The sequence below is a fragment of the Ambystoma mexicanum genome, chromosome 12, assembly GCF_040938575.1.
Source record: "Ambystoma mexicanum isolate Mex_15411 chromosome 12, UKY_AmexF1_1, whole genome shotgun sequence".
In the NCBI taxonomy this organism is placed as follows: Eukaryota; Metazoa; Chordata; class Amphibia; order Caudata; family Ambystomatidae; genus Ambystoma; species Ambystoma mexicanum.
Genome location: NC_090936.1, coordinates 241,071,783 through 241,089,548, shown reverse-complemented (window position 1 = coordinate 241,089,548; position 17,766 = coordinate 241,071,783). Strand labels below are relative to the sequence as shown.

Here is a 17,766-nt window from a genome sequence, read left to right as displayed (position 1 = left end):
GCAATTTGATTGGGCATTCTAAATTTCTGTATTCTTAATTCTTTTCCCACCTCCTTGCATTGGTACTGCTTTGGGAGTCTGTCATAGATATGGAATACGTCGGAGGACCCAATCCCCTCGAAGAACAAGTTACTCTCTTACCTGGTAACGTTCTTTCGATGGGATGGTCCGACAATGTATTCCATATCGCTCCCTCCCTGCCTTCCCCGCTACAGAATTTATGAGATTGCAGCTTACGTTTCCGCAAGGCTTTGTGTGGTTAGACTAGCAGAAGAGGTCTTCGAGGGCGGCGTATCGACATCGACGCAGGACGCAGACGCCGAAAGATTTTCTGAAGCAGCACATCTGTGGTGATTGTCATAGAAATGGAATACGTCGGACCATCCCATCGAAAGAACGTTACCAGGTAAGAGAATAACTTGTTCATTCTTTCACCGTTCTTTTTCTTTTTAAAACATTTTTTTTTAAATGTAACTTGTGTAAAATTAAGCTTTCATTCTTATTGTTAATATAGTTTCCCAGAACGGGGATAATACTCACTTGATCTATGACTAGAGTGTATTGGTTTATCACTAAAGATTACATGTATAACTCTTCAGGATAAAATAATGCTTTTCTTTTACCTATGTGCATAGGCAAACTTTATCCATCAAGACATTGAAAGTGCAATCAGTGACCTAAAGAGTGGAAAACAGAAGAAAAGACCTGATGCACTCAGGTAAATATATTGTAATCTGAAAATTGATCCTACAACAATGGATGGAATTATCTGTCAAAGAACCTTGCACATTTTCTCAAAGAATTATAGAAAGTAACACCACTCCATTACAAAGATGATGAACTCTTTATAGCTAGGATATCTGGAGCATGACCAAAACACATGCTCTGTTGTAGTAAAGCCATATGCACCCATGAATGTCCCTTTTTTTAGTAAACCATCTTAGCATCTCCTATTGCCAGTAATAGAACGTTTCATCATTTAAAAATAATGATGGATTACTGTTTCCAAGCTGGATAATCAAATGTACTGTATGTTAAAATACTGCTACATATAGTAAAAACTCAGGAAGCATTGTTATCTGGACTTTGTGCTCTGTCAGTGGGCTTCCAGCCATTCTGATAACTAACATTCATTTATCCAGCATATTTGCCTTTCTGTCGTCATTGGCGTCCCAAAGGTGCCAGATAGATTTTCAGTGTACAATGAGTCACTTTACAGAGATTTCTGAGTGTCAATACATCATACAGTGTATTGAATGCTACAGCAAAGATTTAGATTTTTTTTTTCATTTGTTCTGGTTGAATTCTCGGAATTCAGAAGGCGGATGGGTGGAGGGAGAAACCTTTCTGTGAAAAGTCTATTCTCTAACACATTGTTGGGGTCTATCAATGTTTCTGGTTTTACTCATAATGGTAGTACAGGTTTGCAACGACTCACCAGAGGAGGAGTTCGTTTTGTTATGAAATCTTTTTAGATTGTTTAAAGAAATGTAAACAACTGACATTCTCTGCAAAGATTACTGTTCACATGTTATTTTGGAACCTGTGAGATAAATGTGCATCGTATGCATAAAACCTGTTCTTCTTGTTTAGGATGATTGTGAAAAGTGACAATTCCATCCCTCCTCACCCAAAAGCTCCGGCACCTGTTCCTCCAGGTACTAATACTCAAGTAGATGTTAGAAGTCGTGTGGCAGCCTGGTCCGCTTGGGCAAGTGACCAAGGAGATTGTAAGTGTTTGTGTCTTGCATTTATTAGGAAATTACTTTGATACTGAGAATTACTTGTGTATGGCAAATGTGGCTCACATTGTCATGTAGATATTTTTACCAATCGTTCTCATTTGCATTCTTTTCTGGCTATGGTTGCACAGTTTGAGTGTCTTGCAGTATTGAAATGTAAACCTCTAAGCAAAAATGTTTGAGAACGTCACATTTTGATGTCAATATCCAGTTATCTAATCGTATATGTTAAATAATGCTGGGCAAACATACTTTTTTTTAAATGAGTCTTGTTTTCATCTCACTTGCCTGCAAAATCATGCTCCAACTTAAATGCAAGGATGGCGTGCAGGCTCAAGTCAACAGGCCACTAGAACCCAGTGCACTTGCAAGTTGAGTGTACCAATGATAATGCTTGAATTTCTAGAGAGGATTTGGTTTTATTAAAGGCTTAGTTCATGTTTTGGTTCTTTCTGGGTTGTGCTTGGTTGTTGAATGTTGTGACTACATCTTTTAAATCTTCTTTTTGTTGACTAGATAGTTATTGGGGAATTATTTCAAAGTTATCTATGTCTTCTGGTATCAAACAAGGTAGTATTGTGACATTGGTGGTCGAAGGATGTTTCTTCCGCTCTTTTGAGATTTATGCAGTTGAGATGGGTCTTTTGTTTCCTGTCAGGTTGGGCTACCTTATAGGTACATGTTCCTATTCATTCTAATATTTCATACAGCCATGCCAATTTGAGACAAGTTTGTTTTCAAGGTAGTTCGGAGGACTAATACTATTTGTCCTATTGAAAATGATCTCAAGTTTACCTTTTTGTCATAGGTGGACTTTGGTTGTGCTTGGGCTTTTTCCATAGACTAGATTGCAAACCAGTTTCATATCCTCTCGCAATATGGTAGCAGTTTGCGAAAGGGGAATGGGTGCCTCTTCTCTTTCTTCACAGACCATGTAATATTTGAAGGCTGAGTGGGTACTGTAGCCTCTGGTCTACTCCTGTAGGGCAGAAGTCAATTAGTTGGATAAAGAGATTCAAACAACTGGAAAATAAAGCAAAGTAGTTAAATGCATGTTCCAATTCCTGTATGTGGAAATATACAGATGGATCTGATGGCCATTTTATTAAATATATGAAAGTTTAGACAACAGGTGATTTTGAATACTGGAGATCATCTTATTTGAATAGCACCTCCTGCCGTATGTATTTGAATTAAAGCACTGTCGGAAGCATGGCCCTTTGGCAGATCATGGTCTGAACAGATGAGGGAGAGGAGCAAGGCAATGCATGCAACAGAAATTGTAGCATAGGCATTGTACAGAAAGCAGAAATGTCTAGTGTGGAGACATTCAAAGCTGAAGAGCAGCTAGGGAAGAGGCAAACGCTGTATTGAAGTTGATAGGCTGGGACAGCTCATGCAATAGTTATAGAGCAGATATCTTACCTTCACTCAGCAGTGCTGTTGCAGCACACCTTGCCTGAGTGGATTTTCTGCTCCAAGCTCTTGAATCCATCTCCCATACTCTGAGCCAGTGAAGCTGGTGTAGTGCTTGTTGAGCTCCTGGTGGCTGAATGCCACTTTCCCTGACATCATGAGCAGCAGAAGCGATGCCGGATTCTGCGGCACAGCACACAGGTTTTAGGGGCAGCCATGTAGCTCAGCTACTCCTCCGCTTACAGCAATAGGAAAGCACCCAAAATCTGATAGACTAGAGCACTTTGGTTCTAACTCACTGCTGATGTGTGAGTGTATGATGGTGCTAGAGAGAAGAGCTTAGTTGTGGCTTGTTTCTGTTGATGTGGAAATGGCTAGGCCAGTGGTAGCCGTCTGTTGGTGGTTTGTGTGTAGTGTAAGGTGAAGGGAGGTCTTAGAAGGCAGTCTGTTAGTTGTGGGAAGGAGGGTGTAGACTTTACAAGGTAAAACATCCTGCAACTCTTCACTTCTAGACCTGGCCTTTTACACACAGATCCCATTTTTTTAGCTCCTAATGCCTCTGTGTCTGTCTCTCTCACATGGTAACTCATATCATTGCTACCTGTTACGCGTTATGGGAGCCAAGAACTTTAGATTCCTTTAAGAAGGGCTTCTTAAAATGTTAGGACCACAATCCCTTATATGGATGTTAGTCGGCTTTTGCAAAGGAGTTATGTATTAAGCGAAGACTGGGCACCTTACTTTTAGCTGCATTTACTGTACATTGGAATGGACGATGCTTGGTATGATGGTTTGATTTGCGAATAGTAAATAACATTTTCAGGTCCGCTATATGCTGGAGCAAGAAGGGCTTGGCTGAGGCCTCCTTTGAGAAGTTCTGCTATGCATACTATAACCAGTGCCTCATTCTGGTTTCAATCAACAACCACAGCAGATGCAACCTTTAGAGTGGTCACTTATTTATGGTGATCTTGAAAGTTATGAAATAAGGTTGTTCACATTTTACAACTTTTATCTTTTGCTGCTTTGAGGTCCTTTTACCTGATTTAGTGTGCCTACAAATTCCCCAACGGAGGGATTTTTATTATAAGAATATTTATTTATGTATATTTTAGTGTTTATAATACTTAAGAATTGTAAGTTGAGATTACATTTATTTTGTTTTACTTGGTGTTTATGTTTGAGCTTCACTGTGTTTTATATAGGAATTGTGGTTTGATGGATTTATTTTAGCCCGAATAAACCTGATGATATGCTCCTACTCTGGTGGTCCAAATTTCCCATCCCATAAGACTGCTCAAGGCATTACCATACCTGCAGCAGTGATGCTTGTGAGTCCCGCAGGACAATGCTCCTCACCCACCACTCCAATATCTGTGATCCCACTCTCACGGTTTCAAAAAGATAATTGAAAATCGCTTTTGACGGAAAGGCAAACGTGTCAAGTTGCCTCTTTGTGGATTCAGACATTGACAATTACAGCAGAGTGTGCCATCTGGGAGAGATGGGTGCAAGCTAATCTCAAAGGACGGTCAGGTACGGTCCTTCTTTAAAAGCCCTGCGCATAGAAAGAGCTGCAGATGTGGTTGCTGTTTAAGAACCTACTTGTCCTATCTGGTTAATATCAGAAAATAGACACTGTTTCTCTTGGTAAAAACTCTCCGTTCACACTTTGACTTGCAGTTCATACAAAATGCACCGTGTTTTATGGGACTTCAATTGTGTGTGCTAGTGCAAGCTAGTTTGGCAGGCATTCATGTTTTCTGAGTGGACTTTGACATATCCAATGGGTATGATGTGAAGTCAGCTTGCAAAGGTAATTTTGTGTCCTCAATCCCAATTTGTCCAGGCAACGTTTTTAAGACCGACTTTTAACAAAGCAGTAATCAAACCTGCTCTCCAGTTACTGATTTCTTATTCTACAGTGCAGCACTTAAGCTTTGTTTCTTTTTGATGAAATGGTTACTTTTAACTGATCCTGGGGTTGCCATTGACTGATTTAGCAGTGCTCAATTCCCTGGCTCTTTACTACTAGAAAGCGCACTCAATTCACATTTCAGTATTGCCTAATAGGTGTGATTGTGGCAAAAAAATATGGCATGCTGTGTAGAAAGTACAAAACCACATGCAATCCAACCCCCTCTGCATTTCTGGCATTGTCCTTTGTTGCTACCAGTCTGGTGGATGTGAATTGTCTGCCTCTGCAGTCACTCTGAACGAAATAGCTATTTCTACATGGGATTTGTATGACAAGGCCCATGCTGTAGACAAGATACTTTATCTGGTTCCTTGATTGCAAACAGTGCCTCCGCATCCCAGACACCCCCAGCATAGAGAACATTCTGTATAGCATTACAATCCTAGTGTTGGCTTTGTGTTGCAAGTTTCTTTGAAAGTATACACTTTCTACATGTGCACAATAGGAAAGCCATCGAGATAGAACAACATCAGTGCACCACCAGTATGGAGAGTTGTGTAACGTAGATACAATGGACCTGACATTTGACAGGGGTGGTTGCCAGAGTTCACTTGTACCCATTTTGTATATGGTATGCAAGGTGTGTGGTCAGATACAATTGCTACTATGTAATAACACGTTGTATAACATTTCTACCTGAAGGAGTGGACCTGCACATTATTGTGCATATAGAAAAAATAATTTGTGATAAAAGGGTGCTTCTGTTTTATGGCTATTTGTATACACCCCACAAATACCTCCACAGTGATCTCTTGGAGCAGTCATCTAGAGTGACACTGGTGATATCATTTGAGACTCTACCAACTCTCAAAACCACTTATATGGACAACATGGACATCTCTAGACATCTGAGCTATTTATGTAAATGTTTACTGTTTACCACATCTTTGTGTCTACAGGGAGATGGGATGGTTATCTATAGTACCAATTTCCAGCGATTTGTGTTCCTACAACCCGTGAAAGCCCTACTTCTTCATAACTTGGCAAACACTCAGTATTAATCCATCTGCATATTTTAAATACCTGGTGGTGGGAACTAGAGTAAACATATCAATGATGGATTGAGGACCAACCTTGTATCAGATGGTTACAGAGACAACCTGCTATAGAGCACTCGCATTGTGGTGCACATAAACATCCCAATTGCAATGGAGTGAGTCCCTGAGTATCATTGGCAAGAACGTTCGCACCGGAGCATATGAAGGATATGGCTGGTATATGATGGTACCTGCCAGCACATGTGTATAGCATAGAGATAACATGAACTATTGGAAGATACAGTGGAAACAGCTGACAAATGGTGAGAGCAACAGGCTGTATAATGGCAATACTTGGCGAATGCATATATAAGAGCCCCAACTGTTTTCTTTGCAATTCCTGTCGTGCATGTTGGAATAATGGTCTTTTTCCACTTCCCTAGTGGCCAGTGAAAGTTAGATTCACTGCATGTTACTAAATTAGAGGTTTAAAAATTACAATATTCAGCATGCTGTGTAACAGAGCAAGAACTATTATGATAAATTATGTAAACCCAGCTGGTAAATCTGATATATGTAATGTTGATCCAGAAGAAAACAATGAGTCCATACCTTAATTAGACTAACAAAGTAATTTATTTAGCATATTTGCGAACTTTCGTGCAATGTCTCCACTTCCTCAGGCAGAGATGGAATGTCTGCCTGAGGAAGTCGAGACATTCCATGAGAGCTTACAAATATGCAAAATAAACGACTTTGTCAGACTAATTAGGGTATTCATTCATTTTCTTCTGGATCAACATTCTTTACAACCCTTGACTAACACTGTACAATCGAACTTAACTATATATAATGGATATAATGGAGGAAGAAATGGTGACATTTCTATTCACAAGGCACTCAGTGACTCCCACAATATATTTCCTCCCCAAAGTGCACAAGAACCCCATTAGACATCCAGGGAGACCAATTGTGACGCTTTGTGGTTCTGTCACACTCACCTGTGTCTCTGCAGGAGCGATGGACGAGCCTCCCTTGACCCCGAGTCTTCACTTCTCCTATTTCACCCGGAGGAATACCTGTCAAATACAAGGTGTACACTCAGACCTGAATTCACCCGATTCCCCTGGGCCCTTCCCTTCTCTTTACTGTGTGCTGTGATGTCCCCCCTATGGGCTTACCTTGATCTTCAGTAGGGAGTGCACTCCATTCTGCATTTGCAGGGGCGCGATTCACTCATGTGATTGGTGCCAATGTCTGTAGGCTGAGTTCAGATGCCAAACGCTGTTTCATGCCTTCACAACGAGGCCGAGAGTTCAAGGTATCGGGTAATATTATTGCCACCAAAAATATCGCCGTACATATGGTGATCGGGAACGGCCATAGGCGATATTTTGGGTGGGGATAATTTATGGGGTAAATGGATGGGGGGGGTTGCGGGGGTGTCCCCGCTCCCTTTTAAAATATATGGGGGTTGCAGGGGTGTCCGCCGCAGGTTCTATGGGGTAATATCGCCGCAAAAATATGGCGAAATTTTTGTATGGCGATATTTTTACGGCGATATTATCACATGGAACCTGTATTTCTAGATGTAAATGTTAAAATTGTGGGACAAAAGATTAGGTGCGAGATACATAGGAAAATTACAGGTGCAAATGTTCCTCTCCATGCCAATAGTGCACACCCAAAGAGTCTACTGTGTAGTATCCCATATGGCAAATTCATACGCATCAGATAAAATTGCAGCAATATTAAAGATTTCGATATAGCTAGCCCATTCACAGCCCACAACTTTCTACAACAACAGTACCCGAAAAAAGTAATCGAAAGATCTCATCTTAAAGTTCGAGATATGGATAGACAGTATTTGTTGACAATATCCAAATCTGACTCCATGAATACAACAGAAGAGAATACTACTAGATTGATTTTAACTTTTGGAAGTCATTCACTAACCATAAGGAATATCATCAACAAATATTGGAGAGTTTTGAAGGTGGGCAAAGACTTGGGTAATTTATTAAAAGAACGCCCCGACATAACTTTTCGAGAAAGTATGTCCATCAAAGACCTAGTAGTGCAAAGTTACATGGTCCCGGATAACAACTGCAAAGGCAAAAACTGGCTCTCGGGTGGAGAGGATGGCTTTTTTTAAGTGTAGCAAATGTAAAATGTGCAAATATGCTTTTGATTGAGTAGTTATACTCATCCTATCTTTAAAGGTACCCATGCAAATTAAGGGCAAAATTTCATGTGAGTTAGAGCTAGTAGTTTACGTCCTGACATGCCCGTGCCTGAAGTGGTATGTGGGCAGCACCAAATGTAAATTAAAAGTGCGTATCCTGCAACATATCAGAGCTATTGTCAATAAGGACTGAACATATCCCATGGCCAAATATTTTTCATAATTTTACAACAGTGACCTCAAGACTCTTATTTTTCGGCATTTATAAAGTTGTAACGGGCCTGAGAGGAGGTGATAGTGAAAAACTATTACGACAAGAGGAAACAAAATACATAATTGATTTTGAAAGTAAAAACCCTACAGACCACAATGTCGATGAAGAATTGTATACATTTTTAAGGGTATAGGTTGTCATGACAGTTGTTGATAGTTTCGAGAGTCAGCACCAAATCTTTTTGATTTTGCTTTTGGTTTTTGGGTTTGTTCTTCTTTACTTTCTTCTTTTTTCTCCGATTTTCTCTTTATTTCTTCTTTTCTCTTTTCTTTCTGCCTTTCTCCTTTTTCTTTTTTCTCTTTCTCTTTTTCGTTTTCTTTGATATCTTTCCTTTCTTGGCATTCCTTGCTGTGTGTCTTTGTAATTATAATTTTTAATATCATTTTTTGATGCATACCATCATAAATACTTTTTTGACTCCTGGTATAACATGTAACAAAATATGATGCCGGCTGAAATTAAGAGGTGAATGAAGGACTCTGAATACCTTGAGTTGAGCCATAAAGGTTCTTTTATATATGTTTCTTTTAATATGGGGTTTTTAATCTTGTAGTGAGTGAAAATCATATCAATTCTCTCTTGAATATGCACTTGTATATGCAAATTGGTTACTATTATTGTGGTGACTCTTTAACAGACTGCATTAGCACTTTACTTTTGGAATTGTATACAATGCAGATATTTTATGAATATCTAATATCTGAACATAATGCACTTGCACTTCATGATGGATGTAAATTCATATAGCTAAATGATAATGGTGTCTGTTTTTGCACAATGCACTTTATTACCATTGAATTCATTTACTAAGTAGATAGTCAATATCCAATATGTTAGCACAATGCATGTGCACTTTATTAGATGATGGAGGTACATTCATACAATGTAATGTAAATTCAGCCTACATTTGCACTATGCATTTGCATTTTTGTATTTCTATTCCATGCATTTGCACTTCAGCCTATATGTTTCAGCTACCAGTGGGACATATAGATCCTTGTTTCGGCCTATCATAAGAGTACTTCGTACGTACTTCATATCATAATTGTATTATAGATTGGACAGGGGTCTCCTCGACAATATGAAGATCTTGACAGTGAGATGGCAGTGTCTATGTGGCCATTTGTCATATTACAATCCTATTGGGGATTATGCCCATATCGACCGTGTCTGCGAGCAGTATCTTAATTTGCATACATTTTACTTAAGATGACACACACATCGCCCATGTAGACCTAGGCAGTAAGGTGTTTGTTTGCTCTTCATGATTGTTACATGTGGCCATCAGATCCATTAAAGAGCACTTTGCTATGATTATTACCCACATGCATGACCCATGATTAACACAAGGTCAGCGATTTATATAGTCTCACCGACACACATGCAATACGTCTTACAATGGATATAATTGTGATATTGTAGGAGCATGGCCGCAGCATCGATAATATAGTAAATAATGATGCAAATGCTGTGAAGTCTAAACTAAGGTACCAATGTTTATTCATCAAATGATATGCAACTTGCATTTTGCACTGCTTTTTTCAACAATGTTTACAACCGATTGTGAATGGTAAATTTGTATTTTCACCAATTGAAGCCTTGTATAGTTTTGCCAAAAACATACCAGACAAATGGAACAGTTTGGATTACATTTGTATATGCTGGACCATTGAGCACTAGTCATCAACTAGATGAGTGCCTATAAATTCTGTGCGATCCTTGAGTCCGTTCAAACATGGCCGACGGAAATACCAGTAGCCATGAGTCACCTTTTCATTGTCAATGAATGTTTGGATGTGTTCAAATGGGCTCCCAACACGGAGGAGTTACTGTGAACAAACCACAGGATTGTGGCGAAACGCGTCAGTCAGCCTCTCTGGCAGGCATCATTTTGGGAAGCTGTTTTTAAACTGCATTACAAATAAAGTTTATATTTTCTACGACTTCGTTGGGCAGTGTAAGAGTTGGATTTTCTCAATACATTTATTTTTGGCAACTTTTGCTGTGTATCAGTTGAAATCGACTTCGAGGGGAGTGCACGTTTGAAGAATGGAGGCTTCTTGCCTTTTTGACTCGTAAATATATATATTTTTTTTATTGTTGAAGGAAAACACTTTAGTTGCAGGGACATTAAGGTGATAACTTAATGCAACAATATCCCTAAAATTCTGCTAAAGCCACCTTAACTTTGTACCCCCTGATGCACAGCCTAAGACCGCGATGATGACATCACTGGTGACATCTTTGACCTCGCCTAGGACATTATCGATAATAGCATCATCAATGGTATCAACTTAAATAATAGCATCAAACATAAGATCACTTTATGTATTTGCCCATATTTAGACCACCCTTATGTTTCTACAAATGTGATATTAGCATTTTAGAATATTTAAAACAGCTACACATGCATCATATCATCACTTATGAAGCTTTCCTTTGTAGTACTTGGGAAAAAGATAACGGAATTATAAAAAGTATACTACTTAAAATGTTCCTGTTTGTGCGAGATAGATCTGCCTGATAATATAATCTGTATATACATTCACAAAAAAAGTGGTAGAAATAAATAGTGACAAATGTTAAACCCTAATTATTTACGAAGTTTTAAAATAAACAAGTACATGTTTTATTATGAGAAAAATGTGTACAATTATCCTTTTCTAAATTACTTGAGAAGTGCTTTACAACAGGGAACTACTAAGTATTAGAATATATTTGAAGAATGTTCATACTTGGGTAGTAACAAATGGGATTATTACTCTAAATGTGTATATGTATAGAAAGGAATGAAGTTTTAAAATTCAACATTTGCTTGAAAACATGTACATAGACGTACATTTCCTTCCGTGTCTTTTGTAAGTAATTAGCATGTTAAAATAGAAATAAAACATGTTAGAGGTGCCAATTTTTTATACATTGACTTGTGCGTTTGTCGTAGATGCCATTAGTGATGTCTCCAGTGATGTCATCTGTGATGTCATCATTGTGGTCACAGGCTTCGCAACAGGGGGCGCAAAGTTGAAAGTGGCTTTAGCTGAATTTCAGGGGTTTTGTTGCGTTAAGTTCTCACCTTAACGTCCCTGCAACTCAAGTTGGCCGTGCCCACTGTCTATTTTAAAACACTACCTGACCACCAGCCTTGGCCTTTGCCATGGCCGGTGGGCACCACCACTCTATTTTAAAACACTTCAAAACCGTTGCACAAAGACGTTCATCAATCACATGTTGATCTTGACCTGTTTTGACAGTGGATTTTGTTATCTATAAAAGATTGCAGGCTTTTAGACCTTTAACAAAACAACAAACTTTGTTTAGGCTTTGAGAACTCACAATGTTTTTATGCAATGCACAGCGAGATAGTTATTTGCCATGGAACACACACTTGTTTAAGCAGCGTGGAACAAGCCCCTTGTTTTATGGACCGTCTCTTGGTGACTATTGTGATACATCGGACAACCCCAGCTAACTACATTTAAGCAGCATGTAAAAGGGAAAATAATGACCGGCTGTATGAATAACATATGGCCAGTATATTTGGCCCCATAGCGAAAATCAAAACTAGCAAACATGAACGTACAGACAATAAGTGAACATGGATCTTAACGTGAAATATACAAATGTAGTTCATTTGACCTTCCGCTTAGAAGGAAGTGTGAAAGACAAAATAGCGTTGGACTTTTGAAAAGCGCAATGAACACCAGAAAAATAACCTGAGAGAGAGGAAATGTTCCATTAAATGTGGTGGCTCACCTTTTAAACTCAGCAATATTGTTGTGAAATAATCCCTGGCAAGCTAAATCCCAATATGAAACAAGTGCTTGTGGTCTGGTGGATAAGCGTCTGCACTGTGTACACGACAACCTGAGTAAAATCCTGGTAGCCAAATATTTGAGCAATCTTGCCAACCTCAAAAATAAAACAAGGGATGCGGCAAAAAATGCTTTCCTGCCCCCCCAGGCCCTCGCCATGTGCCCCCATAATTTGTGGCAGCTCCTCCCACTCTACAGATGGCCTCCTCGCCTCCCCTCTCCCTTTCCCACCACAATACATGCTGTTTCTGTGATGACGTTTGCTTTGAGATGTCAGTTATTTGAGGTTACAGAAAAGTTTTGTGTTACAAACTCAGTCCCTAGACCCACTCCAACTCCCAAATTTCACTTGGTGCCCTCTAGCCATGTGCACCCCCACCTCTAGATAGATGGCATTTGCATGTTTTTTTAACTGCAAATGGCTTTTGTCCTGTTTCATTTTCCGATAACCTCAGCTATAACTTGGGCCATCTCTCGCTTTGAGCAAAAACTAAGATGGCTGCTGTTTCGTTTCTAAAAACTGATCGTTTTGGTAATTTACCAGAGATATAACTATTGTTGAGAAGGGGCACCCCCTTCTCTGTCAAATATTTTAAACTACGGCACGGAATAACTCCAAACCAAAAAAAGGCCAATTTTAAACGCTTCATGCTCATTGTTTTAGACCTGGTCCAAATCCGTCCAGCGGTTTGGACTGTGCGGGCCGGCTAAAATGTAGCTTGTTTGTTTATGGGAAAATGAATGGAAAGTAGAGCGCAACTTTGGAAAAAAAAATGATTGTCTTCTTAATAACTTTTTTTTTTCTTAACCAATCTTTATCAAACTTTGCAGTTTGGGGGTTGGAGGGCGGATCCCTACTTATTTTCAAAATTTCACTCAAATCAAAAGTTAATAACAATAGAATTTTTCGAGGTTCCTTTGGCAGTCCGACTCCCCTTAAGTATAGGGTGGCTTTCGCTGCCCTATAAAAATCTATAGTGCAAACCTAGCTAATACAACGTGATTGGTTCTGTTACATTGCTTGTTGTAATATTCTCCCTAGAGGTAATACTGGACTGCTAAGAGATGAATATATCTGTGAATGGCTAGAGGTAGACCGTTAAAAAAAAAAAAAAAAATCCATGCAAGGGATGCAAGTCAACCCATTACTTCCCAAATAAAATAGTTAGAGACCATATCTTTTCACTAGGCACTAATGAATGTTTAATTGTTATCCAACAAAGTGTGACAGATCTCTAAGGAGCGATTACTAACTGTACCTGGCATATCCTACTCCAACCTAGAATTGGCTCTCTTGCACACACGCTTTCTCTCGCTACCTGTCACTAAGCTTTCTCTCACTACCTGTCGCTGCCTCTCACCCTCCCTGCCTCTTGCCCTCTCACTTGCTTATGCACTCTCGCCTTCGTTCACTTTCACATTCTCACTCTCTCTGGCTGCACCCAGTGCTAATGTATGCACTTTCACTTGCTCGCTCCCACTATCTCATGCTCCCTCACGATCAGGCCATTTGCTAGATGCTGCAACAGTATGACACAAATATCTTGAAGGGGGTTGCTGTTCATTGGTTCTCCACCATGGGGTCTGGCATGGATTCACATGCTCATGAATATTCCCCGTCGTCAGGCTGGGAATCCTCGGTAAAGAAAAAACCAGTATCCGTTTCGTTTCTGATCTGTCTTTCGTAGTAATAACCAATCACTGATCTCTGCGTCATTCTGACCACAGCCAATGACTGCCCTCTACCTAAGCCCCGCCTCTGGCAGCCATCTTGAGATTTTTACCGCGCGTTCATGTGTTGGGATCCTCGTGCTATTGCTCTCGAGCGTTAGTGCAAATTTTTTCATGTTTTTTCTCAAAAACTTCGTTTTTTCGGTCAAAAGAGCCTAAAGCTCCACCGACTCTCCATCCGATCAACGGGGACCCGTGTCGGATTCGTCTGCGCCCCTTAAGGGTGAAGTTTTCGTGGAATTACGCTTTTGGAGAACTCCAGAAGTTTCTCAGGCCCGGTCATGGCCCAGGAGAAGGGAAGCTCGACGCCCGGAAAGCTGTTCAGGGTCTGCCCTGGATGCCAGCTGCAGAACGTCTTCAAGGAGGACGAACACTCTTTTTGTCTTTACTGCCTACATGAGGACAAGACGCACGTGGAGAAGGACTGTGCGTTTTGCGGCAACATGTCGGAGCGGACCATGAAGGACCGCCATCAACGTCTCGCCAACTGGCTAGAAGGGAAGAGCCCGTCCGGCGAGAAGAAGAGGAAGAAATCCGAGCGGTCTTCTAAGACCTTTGAGGACGCCCCGGCGACGGGGGTCCAACATAAGGCCAAGCACCGCGAGTCCGCTGGCACCGGGAGCGCCGAACGGTCGGGCTCTACGGGCGCCAGGCAGGGCGCACCCTCCCCGGCACCATCAACCACGAGCCAACGCTCTGGGTCGGGTAAGAGGAAGGCCGAGCACCCGGCGAAGCTCCTGGAGAGGCCCGGGTCGAGCTCGAAGGCGGAGGGGGAGCGAGGCAGTGCCCCCCCCCTCAAGGATAAGGCGGTGAGCGCACCTAAGGTGGTGAAGGCCTTAATCCATCCGGCCAAGCCCTCTATCGAAACTGTCGCGGCGGCCCTGGCTCAGCCTGTGGAGGCTACACCAGTGGTGGCGACCTCGGGGCTCAGAGTCTCCCTGCCACCTCGGAGGGAGTCCTCTTTTCTGCCCATCGATAGGACCCCCGTGAAATCCCCCGTGGGGAAGAAAAAGGGGGGGGCAGGGCGTCGTCGTAGATTCGGCCTCAACCTCAGAGGAGGAGCTGGTCGAGGTCTTAAGCCACGGCCTCGGCGTGGAAGAAGACCGGCCCGTCGGGATGGATCCCGACGCAGGTGACGACGACATCGTCGAGGGTACCGACGGGGCCCCTGATCGCCCGTCGGATTCCCCTCTGCCAGCGCCGCGAGACAACTCGGCGGCCATTTTGTTGGCTATACAGTCCTTATGCTCAGAGATAAGGACGAGACTACCATTGCCGACGGAACCTCTCCCGTCGGGGGACCCAGAACCGGGACCTTCTGGTGTTCCCCCTACCAAGAAAAGAAGGATCCACCCTCCACCTCCTTTTCAGCCGTCGCGCCCCTTCCAGCCCTCCAACCCCGTCCACCCGAGGGGATGATACGGGGACTGACACAGCAGCGACGGGTACGGACGACGAGGTATATGACGAGGATGTACCGTCGTCGCCTCCCACCAGGGCTTCTCCGCCCGACGAGATTGGATTTTTCCACTCCATGATCACCAGGGCATCCGAGCTTTTCCAACTCTGCCCTGAGGAGAAGAAGAAGGAAGGTTTCCTTTATCAGCGGCGCGAGGCCAAGAGGGAGACAGTCCTTGCAGTGCCTCTATTGGACGACATTTGGGATGAGGGCCTCACCCTCCTCAAGAACCCTTCCACGAGGCCAGCTAGAAGAGACCGGTACGAGAAGAAGTACCGGGTCCCGGACACGGCCCCCCTGTGCCTCCGGGCGCAGCCTACCCCGGACTCCGTCGTCTCCGCGGCGGCCAGGAAGAAAGCGGGGGGGGGTGCGGCCTCCACATCGACTTCCCCACCGGACGGCGAGGGAAAGAAATTGGACGCTATGGGACGCAGAGTCATTACGTCTGCAGCGACGACGATTAAAGCGGCCAACGCCTTGGCTATCGTGGCCCGCTACGACAGGGAGCTCTGGTACAAACTGGCTCCCCTGCTGGACTTCTTGCCGGACGACAAGAGGGCAGAGGCCCTGGAGATCCCGCAGGAAGGTGAGGTGGCTTCGGACCACGCCATTACCGTTGCGACGGACATCGCCGACACTGGGTTCCGCCAGTTGGGCAATGGCGTTTGCCTTAGGCGGCGTGGATGGCTCAAGGCTACGGACTTCCGTCAAGACGTTCAGACCAGAGTCCTGGACATGCCCTTCGATGGGAACAACCTGTTTGGGAAAACAGTGGACTATTCCCTTCAGGCCATTAAAACGGACACCGAGACGGCCCGGGCCCTTGGAGTTCTGCAACAACGACGGACGCCCTTTCGGAGCAGCGGAGGCAAGGGCGCCTCTAAAGGTTCCGGCGGCGGTTTCTCCACCTACCGTCAAGCGGCCCGCTCGTCGTCTCAGGAGGCCTACAGAGGACGAGGCAAGTCTGGCGGACCCCGCCGTCGTCGCCAAGGAGGTCAAGGCGGCAAAGCCTCGTCGAAGCAGGATTGAACCGGCCGTGGGGTCGGGCCCCCACCGAGGCACCCCGGTGGGAGGCCGGCTGGCGAGCTTCATCAGCGTGTGGGAGTCCATCTCCACCGACCGTTGGGTGCTGGACGCCTTGGCCCGGGGCCACGCGCTCGAGTTTCAAAGAAGGTGTCCGCGCGCCCCCCCCCCGTGGCCAGGAAAGAACTTTACGTCCCTCAACTTCTCCTGGAGGTAAAGGCGATGCTCAGGAAGGGTGCCATCGAACTCGTCCCAAAGAGGCTTCGGGGCTCCGGAGTTTACTCGAGATGCTTCCTCGTGAAGAAGACGGGGGGATGGCGCCCCATCCTGGACCTGCGACGTCTGAACAAGTTCATCAAGGCGCAGAAGTTCCGGATGGTCACCCTCCAGCACGTCCTGGGTCAGCTGGAGGAAGGAGACTTCCTGTCGTCGTTGGATTTGGAGGATGCCTACTTCCATATTCCCATCCTAAAGGGGCACCGAAAATTCCTCAGGTTTGTGGTCCAAGGGCGTCATTACCAGTTCAAAGCCCTCCCCTTCGGACTACGGTCGGCACCCAGGGTGTTCACCAAGTGCCTCGCACCGGTGGCGGCGCAGCTGCGCCGCGAGGGGATCCACGTCTACCCCTACCTGGACGACTGGCTCATCCGAGCCAAGACGAGGGAGCTCGCCGTGGTTCACACGGCAAGGACCGTCCAACTTCTCACAGACCTGGGATTCTCCGTGAACTACGCCAAATCCCACCTGGTACCCACGCAAGACGCTCTGTTTCTGGGAGTGAGGCTCAACACAGTGTCCCTTCTGGCCTCCCCGTCGGAGGAGAGGACCAGGACCATCCTGGACAAGGTGCAGCGGATGTTGGTGGCCGACGCGGCCAAGGTGAGGTCCATCAAGTCCCTCCTCGGAATGATGTCTTCCTGCATCTACCTCATTCCCATGTGCAGGCTCCGGATGCGCCCGTTGCAGGAATTCCTGGACGCGCGCTGGATCCAAACGACGGGCAGCTTCGAGGAAAGGATCACACTCGACGAGAGTTTCCGACGAGCGATCCGGTGGTGGGGCACCCGCGCGCATCTGATGGCGGGCATGGACTTCCAGACCCCAGCCCACCAGGAGACAGTGACCACGGATGCCTCCCTGGAAGGGTGGGGAGCGCACACCGAAAATCT

The 17,766-nt window shown here is 44.0% G+C and overlaps 1 protein-coding gene across 8 annotated transcripts in view; it reads left to right on the top strand.

Moving 5' to 3' along the window:
• The window catches only part of EPS8 (EGFR pathway substrate 8, signaling adaptor), a 1,868,600-nt gene that overhangs the window by 1,160,796 nt on the left and 690,038 nt on the right, over nt 1-17,766 (top strand). For 7 of the 8 annotated variants that reach the window (XM_069628376.1, XM_069628375.1, XM_069628377.1 and 4 more), the window contains 2 exons: nt 636-718; nt 1,594-1,730. In XM_069628376.1, the coding sequence (XP_069484477.1) occupies nt 636-718; nt 1,594-1,730 (220 nt within the window). The remainder of the gene's footprint in view (nt 1-635; nt 719-1,593; nt 1,731-17,766) is intronic. The other variant, XM_069628372.1, reaches the window with a different exon arrangement.